This window comes from Astatotilapia calliptera, chromosome 6 (assembly GCF_964374335.1).
Source record: "Astatotilapia calliptera chromosome 6, fAstCal68.1, whole genome shotgun sequence".
Taxonomy (NCBI): Eukaryota; Metazoa; Chordata; class Actinopteri; order Cichliformes; family Cichlidae; genus Astatotilapia; species Astatotilapia calliptera.
Window position 1 is genome coordinate 27577148 of NC_137427.1, and position 18537 is coordinate 27595684.

The 18537-nt window shown below is 40.9% G+C and overlaps 1 protein-coding gene and 1 long non-coding RNA gene across 7 annotated transcripts; both read right to left on the bottom strand.

Annotated features, from left to right (window-relative positions):
* Positions 1–3296: 3296 nt before the first annotated feature.
* On the bottom strand, positions 3297–11789 carry tmem154 (transmembrane protein 154). 6 transcript variants are annotated; one of them, XM_026171390.2, is made up of 9 exons: positions 11523–11789; positions 10746–10802; positions 8753–8809; positions 8562–8582; positions 8169–8330; positions 7030–7084; positions 6622–6698; positions 5930–5972; positions 3297–4182 (listed from the first exon to the last, which is right to left on the bottom strand). In XM_026171390.2, the coding sequence occupies exons 1-8, from the start codon at positions 11614–11616 to the stop codon at positions 5941–5943; spliced, it is 555 nt and encodes a 184-aa protein (XP_026027175.2). In that variant the 5' UTR covers positions 11617–11789; the 3' UTR covers positions 3297–4182; positions 5930–5940. The 6 variants fall into 6 exon arrangements, with proteins under 6 accessions (XP_026027175.2, XP_026027176.2, XP_026027177.2 ...); XM_026171391.2 differs by having other exon boundaries at positions 8562–8579; positions 11523–11746; XM_026171392.2 differs by lacking the exon at positions 5930–5972 and having other exon boundaries at positions 11523–11746.
* A 1263-nt stretch (positions 11790–13052) lies between these two features.
* On the bottom strand, positions 13053–13384 carry LOC145429471 (uncharacterized). Its single transcript, XR_013909715.1, has 2 exons — positions 13315–13384; positions 13053–13233 (listed from the first exon to the last, which is right to left on the bottom strand). It is a non-coding gene; the product is annotated as an uncharacterized LOC145429471 (long non-coding RNA).
* Between the last annotated feature and the right edge of the window lie 5153 nt (positions 13385–18537).

Consider the following 18537-nt stretch of genomic DNA (forward strand, 5'->3'; position numbering starts at 1 on the left):
TTGAAATGTGTCGTTTGGCTTCTCAAGCTCTCGAAACACTTATGAGTGATATCATTTTGACATTTATCAAACCTCGTCCTGAGAATTTTTTTGCAAACTGAAAGACCTCTTTAATGACTGTCTAGGAGTCAGTGTACAGAAGCTTATTTGGATTTCTTTAGAAGATTTCTGTAGCACATTGTTTAGGATAAGTGAAGAAGCTGTAATAAAGGTGTGAGGCAACAAAACTCAAAATCCTGCTGCTGAGCTTTTAACACCTAGCTAAAGGAGTGACCCCCATTTGTTCTTACAGCCCTTCAGAGGCCACCTGTTAGTTTTAGAATACATTTTAAGGTTTTATTGCTGTTTTTTAAAACTCCTGCCTACGTGTACCAGCTGCTGCGTCTGTATGTGCTCGCCCTATGCCTGAGACCTTGTGGCAGGGCCTCGTCAGTGGTCCCAGCCACATGTTTGATCATTAAAGGTGATTGAGCCTTTGCAGTTCAGCCTCCATGACTGAGGATCTCAAAATTGTTGTGTTAATTATTGTTTAGCACTTCCCTCTACAGGGTAGCGCTTACACATTCACCTAATGAGCAAAATCTCGCCATTCTGATCACAGGAGGACACACAAACCTCTTTGGGATGGTGCCATTAATCTGGCATCCAGCATTAAAAAAAATCTAACAAATATGTAGAGCTACTTGCTGTGATGAACCCTTGTGAATGAGGGAGCAGTGGAAAGCTTCTGTTCTGTTTTGAAGAGTGCTATTTAACTACATATAAGGTAAACTAAAAGCTTCTTTTTCTGCAGGTCTTAAAAACGTAACCTCGGTGCGATGCCCCAAACTGAAACCCTATCAAATTACAGCCAGAGAACGGCTACTTGATAATGTTGATACCAAGTAAGTTTGATACATGCATGTAAAGAGTAATTTTCTACTCTGTTAGCTGTTGATTGTCAAAATCTCGGTGTTAAGTCAGCGCTGACACTATGCGTGCGGTGACAGACAGAACTGCTGTCTGGAAATTTAATGGGAAAGAGGGAGAACAGGAGGGGGAAAAGTGCTGTGAGAGACTTCTTTCTCATTTGTATTCATTGCTTTGCATGGATCGTCTGGCCTCGCTCCCTCAGACCTTCCTGTGGTATAAATCCCATCAGCTTTTCACAAGTGTCCATCAGACAAACAGAGCTTGTAGATGGAAACAGGAGAGGTTCATCAGTGGATTCAAGGCAGTATGAGCTAAAGCGGAGTGTAGGCCCACAGTGACAGAAACACGTGTCTTATTGTGCTTTAATCTGCTGTTATATACAGTTAGATCCATAGGTATTTGGACCATGGCATTTTTTTTCTAACTTTGCCTCTGTAAACCACCAGAGAAGATTTTAAATCAAACAAATAGCATGTGATTAAAGCACAGACTTTCAGCATTTAATTCAAGCTGTTTAACCAAAGAGGATCAAAAGTAATTGGAAAACCAGCCATCAGTTTCACACCCAGGTGATTCCAAGTGTTGAATGCCTATTTGGTAGTTTTCCACTGTCCAAAGAAATATTATTGCATGTGAAGTGAAGGAGGCCATCCATGGCTGAAAAACCAAAATAAACCTATGAAAGAGACAAAAGGCTGAATCAGAGAAGCTGTGTCAAATACTTATGGGCCTGAATGAACACAAATGTCACCACTTTAAAGTGGTGCAATGAATGAAAATGTAACTTCAACCACTCTGAGTTTCACTAACATGAAGCTGAAAATAGGAAATCATGTAATGTGGTCTTGAATGTGCAATTTTTAGGTAAGTGGTGCTACTTTGGTGTTCTTTAACCTGACTTACTTCAATATAAACAGCGTGTGGATATGGGCGTAACAGGTGTTGGTGTTTACGAGCAGCAAACAATGATAAAGCAGCAACCATGCTCCTGGTGGTACCACACAATCTCAGCTTGTTACAAACCTTACTGCACTGACTAATGCCAGTGGTCAGGGGAGGGGATGCTGTAAGTGTTGTGCAAAGAAGCAGAACTGTGAAAAGAGGTACTCGCTTAAAAAAACACAACCCCCGAGCAAGCCAGCTCTCCAGTGGTTGCTTTAAAAGAGCTTTAGCCATTGTTGCATCGAGCTACAGTTTCATTTATGACTTCACGGGCTGCATATTTTTCAGCACAATGGCTAAAACATTAGAATCACACACAGTATAAAAAGAAAAGCAGCTTTCTGTGCAGCGCTACATGTTTAGTGTGTTAGAAAAAGAGGCGCTAATTAGCCAAAACCACAGGCTTCAGCTGGGTTTGTTTTTACAGGTACTTAGTCATAAAAATGAAATGATTGCATCTTACTGTGTGTGTGTGTGTGTGTGTGTGTGTGTGTGTGTGTGTGTGTGTGTGTGTGTGTGTGTGTGAGAAAGAGAGAAATTGCGTTTATTTGTTTCTTTGTCCGCCAACTCCTCCTAGAACATCAGAAGTTGAGCAACCAAACTTGGCACACAGGTTCATCTCCCTTTAGGCTTCTGAAGGTTCTTATCTATATCAGATAATTGCATCATGCTGCCTAGCAACGGCCTCACAATGAGTTAAGACGGCCTGTTTATGGATTCGTGCACTGACAACATCTTATGAAAACATCCTATAGTCTTAATTTAATCACAGTAAAATCTGCTTTATATCCAAAGTGTTGAACTGTGCATGATATATTATGACATCACCACATTGCTTGGCAACCACCTAGCAACGGGTTAAAATTATCTATTTTTAGCACCATATGAAAACATCCTGTTGTTTTAGTTTCACACCTTCGCAAGATTTCATCTATAGCCATAAAACCTGATTTATACATGCCTAGCAACCACCTAGCAACAGCTTAAATCAACCCACGTTTAACATATAAGACCTCCTTCTTTTCTTTTTTCACATCTATAAATGTGAATACCAGTAATATTAGCATGCTAACACTCCAGAAAGGTTCAAGGACTACTCTAACATGGGCAAGCACTAGTTTAGACGAAACACACACACACACAGACCAGATCCACAAATTGTAATTTCATGGGTACACAACAAGAGGAAAAAACCAAAATCACTAGGATACAAAATTTTACTGGGTGAAGTAAAAGGTTTGAGCTGCTGATATTCCTACAGTCAAATTTCAAGACAATCAAAAATCCAAACTGAACAGTGGCACTCAAGGAAACGTAAGCACCACCATAACCAGTACAGGATTCATCATCAGTTGACTGTGATGTCTAAATTTCAAGGGGATCCATCTTCGTGGAAAACAAAGACAAAGACACACACACACACACACACAAAGAGAGACGAATTTTATGGCAAGGTTTTATTTATTGAAATTTTACTTAAAGCACCATCAGCAAATCAATGACACAAGTGCCTTTATGAAATATTTACAAACATCTTTTGGTATACTGTATTCTCATATTTACAGTGCAGGATCCCGCACAATACTGACTGACGCTATAAGAAAGTAGAGCTCACATTTGGATCAATGTTACAACTGCTTTGATTCAACACTTTCAAAGACAAAGGAAAGAATATAAAGTGTTCAGTCAACGAGTTATTTGTTATCTGTGGAGAGATAAAAATCTTATCGGGTGCAGCTTTCTGAGAGCTGCTTCGATGACGGGAAATAATTTATCCAAAGCTTTAGAAACAGGCTTTGAGATTTCAAACAAAACACTTAAAAAAGTTGCTTCTCTGTCATGCATTCAGCTGGATATCTCCCCTTTAAAACCTCCAGCTGGAGGGACTCATAGTGTAATGCAACAAAATGGCTTTGAGCTTAGGAAAAAGCCATAAGCAGAAACAAAGAACAGTGCAATCTATGATGGAGAGGAGAGAGATATTGACCTAATTGTAACATCATCAGTTACTACATTATGAATCTGAGCCATAAAATACTGTACATGTACCTGGCAGCATATTAAAGCAGAACACCATGTGGTGTGAAACGGATCACAGAGAGACGGTTTTGGTTCGGTTGTTATATGCTGCTGTTCACTAACGGCTATCAGAGGTGTTGCATTAGAAAAAATTTGAGGTTGAATTTTTGTTGCTGTTTTCCAGCAAAATTGTAAAAATGAGTGTTAAGTGTTGTTGTTTCCAGACAGTCACATGGCTGGATTATTGCTGGTGGAGGAGGTTCAAACATCAGTGCTGGCTTGCGTTGTGTTGACAGTGTCTCCTTTAACCTGCAGACAGGGAATCATGGGAAAGAGAAAGAGGTAGACATGTCAGACTTAAAGGTCAACCTTCTAAAATGTAACTCCAGTGTCCTGTGTTTGCAGCTGATGTGGTAAAACTGACACATTCGGGTAGTTTTTCAGCTGATATTTGGGATCAAAAGGGTTTAAATTACAGCATAATTCAGCCCAACTCCATCTCTAGTGTGCCACATTCACTGACTCACAGTGCCGTACAGTCCATCACAGCCTCGCTGCACACATGGTAAGCACTGGTTCACGCAGCGTCAAAGAAGGATCACTAATCACAAACCTCAGACTCTGGCAGCAACAAAACAATAAAACCTTCACTTCACAGCTCCTCTGCTACCCGTGAGCTGAGCTGGAAAGGTGATGATCCCACACACGACTAAAAAAAACATAAGTGTGAAAAGTCAGAGCGGAGGTGCTTAACTTGAAAGCAACGTTTGCAGTGGCCGATATTCATCCTGTTTTCCTGAGCATATTTGGCAATGAATCTATTCTTGTGTAGAATAAAGGTTTCACACGCTTTAGAACCAAGCATCTGCATTTTGGTGTTTTTCAGCTCATTGTTTTGCTTCACAAACATCAGAAACTTCCTGTTTAGCTCTGCTCTCAATGCCTTTCACAGCCTCCGTTCTTGCTACACACTAACCAGAGCTTCATATTTGAGTGGTAAATAAGCTGATGAAGAGGTCTGGTATGAAGCTGTAGTTGACTGAAGCACCTAAAAGCATCTACATTCATGGGCAACATAAATGAAGCCTGCAGGATCCTCGAATTAATCACTAGGTTAAAACTGGTCATGAGACTGGTTTTCGTCTGAATGTCACAAAGGTTAAACTTATTCTAGGTTATTTTAACAAACTTGCTTTCAGCAACACTGCATATGCTTTCTTTTCTTACTCCCAGCCACCATTGTGCCCGAGTCACCGTGGAAATTCACAGGTCTGACAAACAGGGCACAGCTGCCACGCTAGATGGCATCGCATTGAGCAACCGCAGCAACACCAACATCACATTTACTTCTGTTTTGAGATCTCTTGTGTAACCTCGTGTGTACAAAGTGCCTCCTAGTTGAATGCAAGTAACCTCTAGCCCTTGTACAGCTTTGGAAATAAAACCCTGGGAAAAAGCAATGTGTAAATGACGTTGGTCAACAGTTCGCGGAGCGGACCTTGACCTCGCCTTCCCGGCTCTTCCAGTAAAGGAGACTATTCCAGGGTTGAGTTGCACCACACTTCCACGCATGCCTGTTGTAATCACTAACAGATGTTAGTGGTGTTTGCGCTTTCAAACATGTGCAGTGACGAAAGGGTCACAGTTCATCAGTCACAGCTCTGCTGAAAACCAGCTGGTGCATCACAACAAACAGAGGCTGGCAGCAGAGAGGAAACGGCTTGGAAACACTTTTTATTGCCCGAGTCAGCTGTTGATCTGTGTTGTGTTAGCATTGTTGTGCAACATGCTATAAGTAATTTGTTTGCGCAACGCTCTGTGTTTGTACTATGAGAAAATCAATATTAAGTGAAGTTTTGTTAGTAGGCAGCAGGAAAATGTCACTCAAAACTCTACACTTCTTCATGCTTGATCATCATTTGGTTTAAAAACACATTTTGGAGATCTAATGATCTAATATATAAACAAATCCTAAGTGAGGTTGCAATTGAGAGAAATTATTCTCAAAATAGTCTGTAAATGTTAATAACTTGATAATATGCACAGGTATGCTCACCTTAAATTCAGTTACAGACATTTAGAGTCCTCTGCAGTTTCACCTATGCAAAGAATTCAAAGAAAAGTCATGAGATCAGTCAGTGTGGAATAAAGCAACTTCAGCGTAAGAAGCTCTGCTGGAGATTACTTGATGTAAACAACAGCGACATCTGCTGGATAAACTGTGGCACCTCCTTCACGCCTCTCTCAAACCAGCTGGGTCTTTCCCTGTGCGGGTGGCTCTCCACGTTGGTGGAGTGGTTGCAAAAGTCTGAGCACCTGTCACTGCACTACACTATGATGCTCAGCTTGCGTTTTATCTTTCGGTTGAACCAGTTTTTGTCTGAGAGCATTACTGGCACTTTAGCTCCAGTGACAGTGGCAAGACTTTTTTTCCACACCCTAACTCATGTCATGACTCACATACGATTAATGGCATGTCAGTGACCTTCAGGACAACCTCCAAGGGCACAGCCTCCCTCGCTGGGGCTTAAATACCTGTGACGCTTGGCCAGTTGTTTCAGAACTGACAGAGTCTCTTGGTTAAGAGACAAAAAGAAGACCTGGTGCCTTCTTTTTAGTCACTCGACACCACCAAAACCTGGATGTCAGTGAACTTCGACGTATTTCTTTTGTGATCTGTATTTCTATCAGATTCCTAGCCACAGTATTTTTGTTTCCAAATTCTCTTCTTCATCCAGTGAAACCTACCATCCTTTTTCATCCACTCGTCCAACTCTTCCATTTCGAGCTCGAGTACAGAGGGCACGTCCTCTTCAAACATCGGCCTGAAAGACGCAAAGAAGGACTGAGAGTCATATTTTTTTTCTTTCTTTTGTATCATCACATCAAATATAATTTCAAAGGACTTCAGAGCCACATTTTTTAATCTTTAATAAGTCGGACTTAAATAAAAAAGAAAGACGTGTTTGTAGTATTATAGTAAAAGATTGCACAGAAGCCAGGGGGTAGTATATGTTTTCTTTACAGCTCTCAGTATCATTCAGCTGCAGCCACAAGCAGGAAGTTATTCTCACAAAGCGCTGAACATCGAGATGATATCAGTTCTTTAACAGGTTCAATAAGCAGTTGTAGCAAAATGACATGGGTGACACTTACATCGGCACCTTCTCTGTACTGGATCCATCCAAATATGGATCTTCCTTACTCAGGTCTACAAGCAGAGAATATGCAGCAGTCAAGGCCGCAGTCATAAAAAAACAAAAAAACAAATCAGATAATCTGTACATTAAATAATAATAATAATACATTTTATTTATGAGCGCCTTTCAAGTCACCCAAGGACACTTTACAATAGGATAAAACACTTAGTAAAACAATGGCAGAATAAGAACAATAAAATACAAGCACAAGATAAAATGAACAAACAGTGGATTCACAGTGAATATGCAGATTTGAACAGATGAGTTTTGAGTTGGGATTTAAACTGGGGGAGAGAACCAATATTTCTTATTTCTGGGGGCAGAGAGTTCCACAGCCTGGGAGCAGAGCAGCTGAAAGCTCTGCTTCCCATGGTGGTGAGGCGGAAGGAAGGTACAGTAAGCTGGATAGAAGAAGAAGAACGAAGTGAACGGGCAGAACAAGTGGTGGTTAACAGGTCAGAAAGGTAAGAAGGAGCGAGGTTATGAATGGCCTTGAAGGTGAGCAGAAGAAGTTTGAAAATTATCCGCAATTTCACAGGGAGCCAGTGAATTTCCTGAAGAACAGGGGTGATGTGCTGGTAGGAGGGGGTTCTGGTGATAATTCGAGCAGCAGAGTTCTGAACCAGTTGAAGCTTATGGAGGGATTTTTGGGGGAGACCATGCAGAAGAGAATTGCAGTAGTCATTAAAAACCACCAAACACTAAATTATTTCAGATACTTCAGTCTATCACCCCCAGTCCTTCACTTTTTGTTTGTTTTTGGACTTTTTGTTTTTCTCTGTGTACAGGCCTTCTAGATTCCCTGCACGTCTTCCCTGCCGTCTGGATTTCTGTGGATGTGTGTGAGTGAGCATGAGCATTTTGGAGTGGACTTTCTGAGTGAGTTGTGGATTAAGTTGAAGCTCCACCCCCTGTGTTATCTGTCTCACTGTATATATGTATATATCCTCACTTGGTGTCACATTGTAAATAAACCCTCACCTTCTCTCTAAACTTCAGAGTCCTGCGAGTGAGTCCTCTGCCTAATAATCTATGACACCAGGATTAAGTGAGAGAAGTGAAACTTTAAAATATTCCCTCCTCTGATTGACATACCTGGATTTCTCTTTTGTTTGTTCCACTTGCGGTTGATGAAAATGCCACAAACTATCATGCAGATGATTAAGACCACCAGCACTGCAGGGATAATGATAATGATGGGGTCCAGGCCTGATGATTCAGTTTCATCCATGGAGTTTTCATCTATTGATGTGGCAACTGTGGAAGGAAGACAGCAGTTTAATCATTCGTTTCACCCAGGCCTCGTAACGGTCTTAAAATTTGTTCACTGGCATAAAAATATGCAAAGAGGGGATTTTCACAGGAATTAAAACCATGGGGCATTACTGACATTACATTCAATTCAGCCCAGTGACTACTACAGTTGCACAGGTGATAATTAATGCAATCATTACTCATGTGGTAAAAGAAGCAGTCAGTTATACATACCACTACCGGAGGCACTGCCTTCTGCATGAACCCCGAGTAGAAACAACCAGAAATTGTGAGATGGTTTCATCCAAAATGAAAAGGGAGCAAAAACAGAACAAATGATGATAAAAAACAAAGCAAAGCATCATTCACATGTAATGATGAGGGGAAAATGATTTCATGTAAAATAAAAGCTGCTGTGGACCCACCGTACAGAGTCCCATTTGAACTGGTCTGATTGATGACTATACTGGTGTCAGTAACAACTGGGAACAACAGAAAGAGCAGATGTGTTCATACTCCTGGACAAAAGTATGTAGATATCCAAAAAGTGTGGTTGCTAAGCATCTAAATTGAAAACCAAATACAAAAAAGATGCTGTAGTAACATCATAACAGTTTTTTTTTATTGTAATATGAAAGAAACAGAGCAACAAAGAAAAACCTAATATCGTAAAGCTAAAAATATCCAATATCCAGATTACTGCTTAAGTAAAAGCAACACAATTACCCCAATACGAGGCCCGCTTTCATTTTTAGCAACAAAACGTAAGTAAAATTTCTCTCTTTGCAGAAACCCGAGGATGTGTTAAAAAAAAAAATAGTGTTATTGTTGTCGTCGCTAGAGTTGAACTAGGGTTCAGGCATCATTCAAAGGGTCACAAGATAAATGCGAGGCGACTGCGGGGAGAGGAAAGAAGAAGAACGAGGTTTCATACCATTTCCTGAAGCTGTTTTTTATGATGTGACACATTCACTTGGAGGTTTGTGATGATTTTAAGTTTATATTGGGCAGGAAATTTTAAAAAAAATTGTTCCATAAGCTCCCTTACAAAATTAACATTGATGAAGTCCAAAGATGCTTAAATTCTTAGTAATTTTAGTTAATGTGTAGGCAACGCCTGCACAAGTAACTGAAAAGCACTCTCAAAGTAAAAACAAATATATTTAAATTAGGCAGACTCCCAGAGAAAATACATTTATCAGAGCTAAAACCATAAACAGCAGAAATAAATTTTAAAAAAGAAACGAAATGAAAAGAAAAAGAATACAATTCTGTGTTAATTTGAAAAGCATAAGCCCCTCTCCTTCCTCCTTTACAGTCACTGAATGATTCATGTCATGCTTTCGATTAGTGTTGTACATTCTGAAATGATTCAGAGTATTTGAGGGCAGGGACGCTAATACTCTGAAATTTTGTAAGAATCGCTGGCTGCATGGGTCATGAGACATTAAAGCGTGTTGTGTTGTCTCTTTCGTGGGAAACGCTGATCTAAAAATTAGTCACTACAGCTTTAAAATAAGTACAGGAAAGTAAAAGCTACTTTAATACACCTTAGTGGCAGAAAAAAGCAATAAAATGGCTGTATTGATAAGTAGAGGCACGCATGAGTCTCTGAGTGAACATCGCAGAAAAAACAAAACACTTGTAACACATTAGAGGAAAAAGTCATAAATACTCGCGATTTTTAAAAGAAATCATATTTTGCAGACGTTCGCCACAGTGTTGGAGACTCTGGGATTTTCCCCCATTCAGCGAGGTGGGCACCTGACGTTTGGTGGTGAAGTCATGCTCACTGTTGGATGTTTATCCAAGAGAACGTGTTGAAGTGGGTGACAGCGTCTGCAGAACTGCAGCTGAGTGGGCTGATTAATACTGAAACACCGTCACATGGTGGGATTTCTTTCCCCTCTTTGCAAGTTCAGACTTGTAAATGCTTAATTTACAGCCCAGCCCACAGGCTCAGTGCAGACCTGAGGAGAAGTGATTCTTTAAGGATCTGGGGGAGAGGGGAGGGCTCTCCTCTCCAAAATTTCAGTGTAAGTGCACTCAGGAACTCCAGTACGACAGAAAAAAAGATTAAAATCCACACCAATGTATATAAATACATTGGTGTTAAGTTCTGCTGTAAACTGATGCATCAAATAAATGCTTAAAAGACACATAAATTGAAGTAAATTTTAATTATATTATTATAAGATATTGTTTCAATAAAGGGAATTCAAGGCAAAGGTTATACATATATGCGCGCAGGTTACTCTCTATGGTGATCTTATGAGCAAGTATCTCTTTTTTAACTTCAGGCCTTCAGTTAGAGATATCAAGATATCAAGATTGAGACAAACTAAGACATCTGTTTCTCAGAGCACTGACAGAAAAAACATGTCCACATACTTTTGCAGCATATTATTTACACCTCACCTGTGGTTACTGTGTCATTCCCTGACCCGCTTTGTTCCATTTCTTCTTGGCCAAACCCTGTATTTGGACACAGCTCGTTACTTTGTGTTGGGGAGCTGTTATGTCATTGAAATTGGACGGCGAACACTTGAAAGTAAAGCATCTGCAGCATTTCATAGCAAAAGTGAAACACACCTGGGGCTGAAGACTGTTACTTCTGCTTGAGTTCATTGGCAACATTGTGAAAAACAGCGAACCCGAGTCAGATCGCACAGGAACTCAGCACTTCCGTCTAGTTTAGTCCAAATGATTGCAAAAAAAATCAAAACTGTTGCAAAACCGAGGACTAGGAGGTGATGATGTTGAGCAACTGGTTTAAAGCAAGTTTTCCACTCAGTAAAAAACAATAACGTTGTGTTGAAACTGTCCTTTTCAGAGTGTACTAACTGTAGACTGTGACGCCTGTAAGAGGCAGCTTTGGCTGACCTTGTTATAGACTTATAAAACTATAAAGACAGGTAACTGATTTCTACACATGGCGCTCATCTCACAGTCAAACCTGTGACTCTTCTAGCCCTATACTGTCAATTTCTGCTTGTTACATTTTAACTATAGGAGAAGTTTTTTTGATTTTGAAAGCGTGAGCAATAGGAGCCTTTGATTTTCAGTCAAAAAGACGTTCTCAGAGTGCCCCAAAAGAAAAACTGAAGCGCACAAAAGGCAAAAGCGGGGAGGAGGCAGGAAAGCGGAGAGCACTGCTTTGTTTGAAAGTAAAGAAACTAATGTCCCCGGTCCTACCTGTCCCAGGCAGCACAGTGGTCAGCAGCAGCAGCAGGAGCAGGGGGACCTTCACCCTCGGGGTGCTCATGTTACCAATCCAAGAGACAGACATAGTGCCATTGTGCGCCCGCTTCCTTCTGTACTGTCACAGCATCGCACTTCCTGATATGACTTAACGTTAAATAGAAGAAGAAGAAAAACGATTCTCTGTCTCACTCGCACACCCTCAGACGCTCTGAGATGTGATGCAATCAGCTGTGTGCTTGTAGCCACACGCCTCATGGCATTCTTGGTGGTTAGGTATGCAGCTCAACAGAGTGAAGGGGGAAGCTGAACAAACTTTAAGGAAGGAAAAAAGGAAGAAAAGAAAAAAACAGGTGGCGTGAGCTCTGCCAAGAGAAGAAAGCTGTCACCGAGCTACCGCATTAAATGATCCAAGTGTGAAACTGCTGCGTGTCTGCTGTGTCCACTATAGCTGGCGCTTGAGCCACTGTTTGTGGTGAAACACTGATCATGAACCTCAGGGTCATGCTGCCTTGGTTATCAGTCAGCTGCTGTGGGTTCTTGGCCTACTTTAAAAAGACCACAGTTTCTCTTCTCATCGTTAGAAATGCGACGGTGATGTGTTTCAACATGACGGCCGGGCTTTGCGATTTCCATCAGCTTTATCTGTTCAGATCACCTCAAGAGTCACGTGGGGATAAAATGTATACCACAGAATTACTGTTCGATTCCCATGAAAAGAAGAAGAATGAGACTCTGTTAGCACAAACAAGAATAAATGAAATGATAGAAAATGAATATCTAATTGAATATAAATGGACATAGAGAAGTTGGGCTGCATGTTTTGAGCGTTCTGATATAAATGTTCAGTAAAATTTTCACAATTATGGTTTGACATGATATGAAGTTAGCACAGGTTTTCTATTTGAGCCTGACTGAAGAAAAGTAAATGTCTTATCAGATTTTACAGCCACGAGTCAAGAATCAAACCCCTGCAAACCTCATGGTGCTGCTGAGAAGGCTTCATCCTTATGGGGACAAGAAAGTCTGCATTGCACCCACTTGCTTCCCAATACACACAACAGTGCATACACCCACCACATCACCACCTAGTAGAGTTTTCAGCATTGAATTGGGGAAATGGGTTGTGTTTTGGGGTTAAAATAGATGTGCTCAACCGTGTGAGCCTCGTGTTTGAGACTGTTTGGCCCAAAAACCTTGAAGACCAACAGGTGTAGCTGTGGCTAAAAACCATCGGTGTCTTCAATAAATAAGTCTTTTTAAAATTCCTTACAAAACAAAAAGCATCTGTCAATTTCGTCAGTAGTCGCTAAAAAATATTTTTCATGTATCATTTTAGCCAGCCAGAAGGCTCAATCGGGCCCCTGCATAGAACTTTTGCAGAAGTCTTCTTCTTCGTCTTACTTATTTCTTAATAAAATACAAAACCAGAACTGTTTGGGTAATATGGTGGTGCAGTTGTTAGTGCTGTTGCCTCACAGCAACAAAGAGTTCAACTGGGACCATTCTGGGCAAATTTCCCTGTTTTATTTTTTTTTGTGGTTTCCCTCTGGGTACTCTGGCATCCTCCCAAGTCCAAGGACAGGCAGTTAGTGGCGTTGGGTTAACTGGTGATTCTAAATTGTCAGTGTGAATTGTTGTCTGTCTCTCTGTGTTAGCCCTGCGTCAGATCAGTGATCTGTCCATGGTGTACCCGCTTTGGACCCTATGGTAGAGAGGCAGAGAATGAATGGAAATGTGCAGGAAAATTATTTTTATATCTCAGGAGGTTGTTTGAAAAACCTACCTTCAGCTGGTTTCTTGCCTCCGCAGCAGGTAGCTTTGCATGTTTGATGTGGCAGAGTTTGACCCTTCCTGACACAACACAAAAGATACAGGTGGTTTGAATCAACAAGAAGCAAAATGCTGATGTTTCACACCCCTGATTTAAGACTTTACCAGAAGCAGTGCTTAAAAGGCGTGCATTAATGTGTTTAACAGTGAGCGTCTTTTCTTGTTTTGTTTTGCTCTTCAGGCCAAACCGATTTCTCATTAAATGCTTATTATTATTATTATTATTATTATTATTATTATTATTATTATTATTATTATTGTCTATAAATCAGTACTAAAAATTTTGGAAGCTTTTCATTCTTGCAGATATAGACAGCTCTATTATCTGCAGTTCTGGGTTATCCAGTCTTGCGCTGTGATTTGCTTTTACAGCATTGGCAGTGTCTAATCATCCGTGACTAGCGTCTCTTCCACAGAAGCGTTTACGTATACCATGAGTCATACCATCAGTGCCACTCTGTTTTTCACTTCAGTATTTCTGTTTCTGTTAATAATTCTATTTCACTATTTTATAGAAATAAGATTGCATGTGTTGTTACTTTTTCTAAAAGAAAAATCTCTGGTGGAGACTGAATGTGTTTTGTAACGTCTATAAGCAATCTGTGGTTCCACCCAAGAGTCCATTTGACTTCAAAATATTTCACAATAGGCCACATAAGCAGAAAAACAAAACTCCACCTCAGGGATCTACAACAGAGACAGCTGCGTCCATAATTTGTTGGACAAACGTTTTTGTAGTTTCGCCTCTGGGGCGAGTTGAGACCAGTTAGGTTTGCCTGAAAAGATCAGATATGATGATGGGGAACAAGACTCTGTGTGCCTGCAATGCATTCATTTTCAAAATATATTTCAGTCCATAGGTTTTTGGATAAACATAGTTTTGGTTGTTTTGTCTCAGCTCAACAACACCACGATGAAAAAAAACAACTTCAACATATCTAACCAAATTAAAAAAAACACTGTCAAAGAGGAGGGCATATCACTGTCAAAGTATAACCAGGCTTTCTGATACAAACATTTGGATTAGCAGAAAACAGTGAAATCATGCACAAATGCTTTTTCTACCATAATAGCCCCATGAGTGGGAGGCTCAGAAAAACTGCCCTGGGGACCCTCAAGAGGGAAATCCAGCCATGATGATGACTGTGGATGAGTGAACAGTGAACTAAGTAATTCACAACATGTAAAAGTCTGAACAAAAAGTGCAGTAGTACTATCAGAAAAAGTACACTTTAAAATCTGATTGTGTGATATAACAAATTAAGAACTAGTGATTATATGTACATGCAGACATTTAATGATAGCTGCAATAGTTGATAGTTTTGTGTATTCATTGGTTTGAATGTTTTTACATTTTTCAGTTTGGTTTCAATTAGTTTACAAATACAACACATTTAAAGGTTGTTGAATTTTTAATAAAATCAATATAATATTTACATTTGATACTGATTTTAACTGGTAAGTCACACAATAGTTGTCCTGGGTTTAGTTGTGTATTATGTAAGGTGTCAGTCTCTGTCTAACAGAATCAAAACCTCCTATGTATGTGTGCCACAGGATCCCAGACAGAATCAGTGTCTTTCTTCTGGCCGAGTTCAAATAAAAAACGCCACATAAGCCCTGTGTCACTAAAATGGACACCAGGTATGAAATACAACAGCAAACACCCAACCCTCCACCTCCTCCTCCTGTTCCTGCTGGACCATCCGCCTCCCCTCAGCTAGCAGCAATGAATCATACTGGAGAATCTTTCCTGGGATCAGCTCCATCTCTGTTTCAGGAGCAAGCTCCATTGATGGTCACTCCCATTATCCCGGTGGAAGCTCACCTCCTCACTCAGCCAGGAACTGATGGCCAGGTGAGACAGCCAGAGGTGGTGGCAGGTGTTTACTGATAAAGGTGCTTAAAACTGTCAGATACTTCAGGCCAGATGAAAGAAAAATTGTTTTTCTGCTGCCACCTTCCTTGTATTTTACCTTTGTATAACTGTGGTGTGAAGCTTTGCTGATCAGTAAACTTAATCACTGTCTGTAATTATAATTCCAAAAATAAGTGAGGAGCGCAAAGTGAAGCTATGTATAAATGTAGTTTTATGCACATGTTCTCCTCCCACTGATCACTTTGTGTTGTTCATGCAATCTTCTTTGAATCTGGTGAAGATTAAATTACCAAAGTTTGAATTTGTCCACACGTACATGTTTCTGTGGCGCTTATCATTATTAGCCTCTGAAGTGCTGGACTAAGTGTCAGTATCGTGGGGTTTTAACCTTCTCCCTCCCTCCACAGAAGCTACTGTATCAGTGGCCTGTAAATGTGATCCCCAAAGCACCACCAGACACTGTTCTTGCTCCTCCACCCACCAGGTCCACTCCAAGGTAAGCTTGCTGTGCTGCTTTTTCTCACCGTCCTGCAGGTTTCTCACAGTGTTGACATGTGCTCTTACTCTGTGTTTTATCCCTGTAGAAAACGACCGCGTCAATCCCATCAGGATGACGGACGCCCTTCTATTAAGAAGCCACCAAATGCCTTCATGGTCTATCTGAAAGAGCAGAGGCCAAAGGTGGTGGCTGAATTGAACATGAGTGGGAGTGCAGCTGTGAATGCAGTTGCGGGAGCGAGAGTAAGTGTGTAACTAACTCTACATACATTTATGGATCTGTTCGTGTTTTGTGCTCGTGTTTATGCATGTGTACCAGCTGTCCTGTAGTAATGTGTAGTAACAGTGTAGCTGTGCATTTGTATATGCTGACAGTGTGTTCCTGTGCTCTTCTGTCCACAGTGGAAGTTGCTCTCAAAAGATGAGCAGGCGAAATATTTCGATCGGGCGGAGACAGAAAGATGGCGTCACACAAACGAGCATCCACAGCGGTCCACCAAAGACAACTACGTATGTCCAAAGTGCCAGCATTCATACATGTGCCTGTGACTGCACTGAATGATGAAACATTCACATCGGAGAGTTTGTATCAGCTCGTGAAAATTCTAATGTGTTTGTTTTTAGGGCAAAAAGAGGAAGAGAGACTATTTCTGGGAATCATGGCGTTTCCTTCGATACATCCGACCTATCCTTCAAATTCGGGGAAATGAAGGAGCGTTTGTCGGCCGCATTTGGAGCAGCCTTCGAATTGGGACAGCCTTCAGCACCTGGCTGTGACATAATAATCGGCCTTCAATTGCAGCCTTCGAAGGTAGTAGCCCCTGAATTGGGGCATAGTTAAAGATAGCCTTCCTGAAAAAATTCATTAGTGTGTTTAACAAAGGCTTGAACTTGTGACACAGCATCACATAAACTCATCACCTTTTGTCAAAGTAACAGTTGCTGACTGGCTAAGGAAGCAGGCAGGGAGAAGAATCTGTATCCCTCCATGAGAGAGAGGAAGGGATCACAGCTGGTGAGTTTCTATTGTCGCACAAAAGGACATTTTATTGACACCTGTTCTTTGCGGTTAACCAACATCCAGCAGTCATAGTAGGGATAACGGCAGGCAAAATTAATCAAGCATCTCTACATAGACTTCTGCTCAGCGCTAAATTCACCTCTCAGATAGTTTCCCATTCACTTCGAGCACTCATAGATTCCAAAGACAAACACATTTTGGGGCTCAAACCAAAGCCATCAAGCTCAATATTCCTTTGGGGGAGCTGCCAGAAACACTTCACTTATCCACATTAGTATCTACATTCCAGATATCACCCATCCTACAGAAGTGGTAGCTCTCATTATCAGCCAACCACTCCAAACATATTGAGATGCATCTCTTTGAAGCCCCTGGTATTAGGACACCCTTCATTAAGCAACCACAATCCTCACGTGGAACAAAAGCTCTTCTTCTGGTTCAAGCAACGATTGCTGTGACTATTTAAGTCACAGCAATCGTTGTCAGTCCTGCGTGCTGCACAACAACATTCAATATTTAGTATTTACTGTTAGCTAGATTAATGCGATGGTGCTGTGTTTATTATGTCGCCCTCGTTTTTGCTTTTTCTCTCAACAGGTGATCTGGGAGATTTGTTTCCTTTTTAAGTGTCCTTTCTCACTGTCCCCCTTCATCTTTCTTTCTCTCTTTCCTATCCCCCAGCCATGTCTGTAACAACTGAAAATAAAATGAAATAAATAATAACAACAAAGGTTGATCAAATGGACCAAAAAAGCAAGGCCGTGATGATCCACTTGGCAAAGTAAATCCGTTGGGCATCTTTGTTGGCTTTCAGACATCAGTTCTAACAGCTACAACAACAACAGACAGGTCCCTTTGCTGTTGCATTGATATTTCGAGGTTTGAACAACATTACTGTTAAAAATAAATACCCATTACATCTGTTTTTCTCTGTTTGTTTTTTTGTTTTTGTTTTTTTTTTAAGTGGATTTATGCAATACTTGTAATCTTGTTCATATCAGTCAAGGAGATGGATAGAAAACAACATTCAAAACCCAACTTGCTCATTTTGAATACTTAGTAATGCCATTCTGACGCACCAACAACTCTGATATTGGTAAATGACATCATCTGAGACTTTCTGAACTAGTTTGTGTTTACCTTTCTTGAAAAGATCTGGATCTTTTCCAGGAACCTCTCTGAGAGTCAGTCTGTCATTCGTCAGGTTTTCCATCACTTACTGGAGAACAAATTGTATGTGAAAAGTGAGAAGTTTAAATTTTAATCCTTACTCTATCTTGTCCCTTGGCTGTGTCGTCAAATGATCAAATTAGCACAGACCCCAGCCAGAGTCCAGGGAGTTATGGACTTGCCCTGAACCAGCTACCAGAAAACATTTTCAGTGTTTCCTTGGCCTTGCCAATTTCTACCGTAAGCTCATCCGTAAACACAATAAGATTGTACTGCCACTAATGTCAGGGCTCAGTTGCCAGCAATGAGAAAACGGACTTGGCAGAGAAACTGTGGCTCAAGAGTTGGCTGACTGGGGCACTGAAACAGAGCGAAAAGAGAGTCAAGGTGGTTCTGAGAAGTGCGAGCAAAGTCCAGGTGAAATGTCTAAAGTCTTACCTATTTGCAGGTAGAGTGAGCTGGAGGGGAAGGTCTTGGTTGGAGTGGTTGTGGTCTTGGTGGGTCCAGTGAGGATTGATCCTCAGGTTCCAAGCAGTGAAAGGGGGGCAGGCAGGTGTGGATGGATATCATTCAGTGAGATATTACTGGCTTTGATGGAGCAGAAGTGA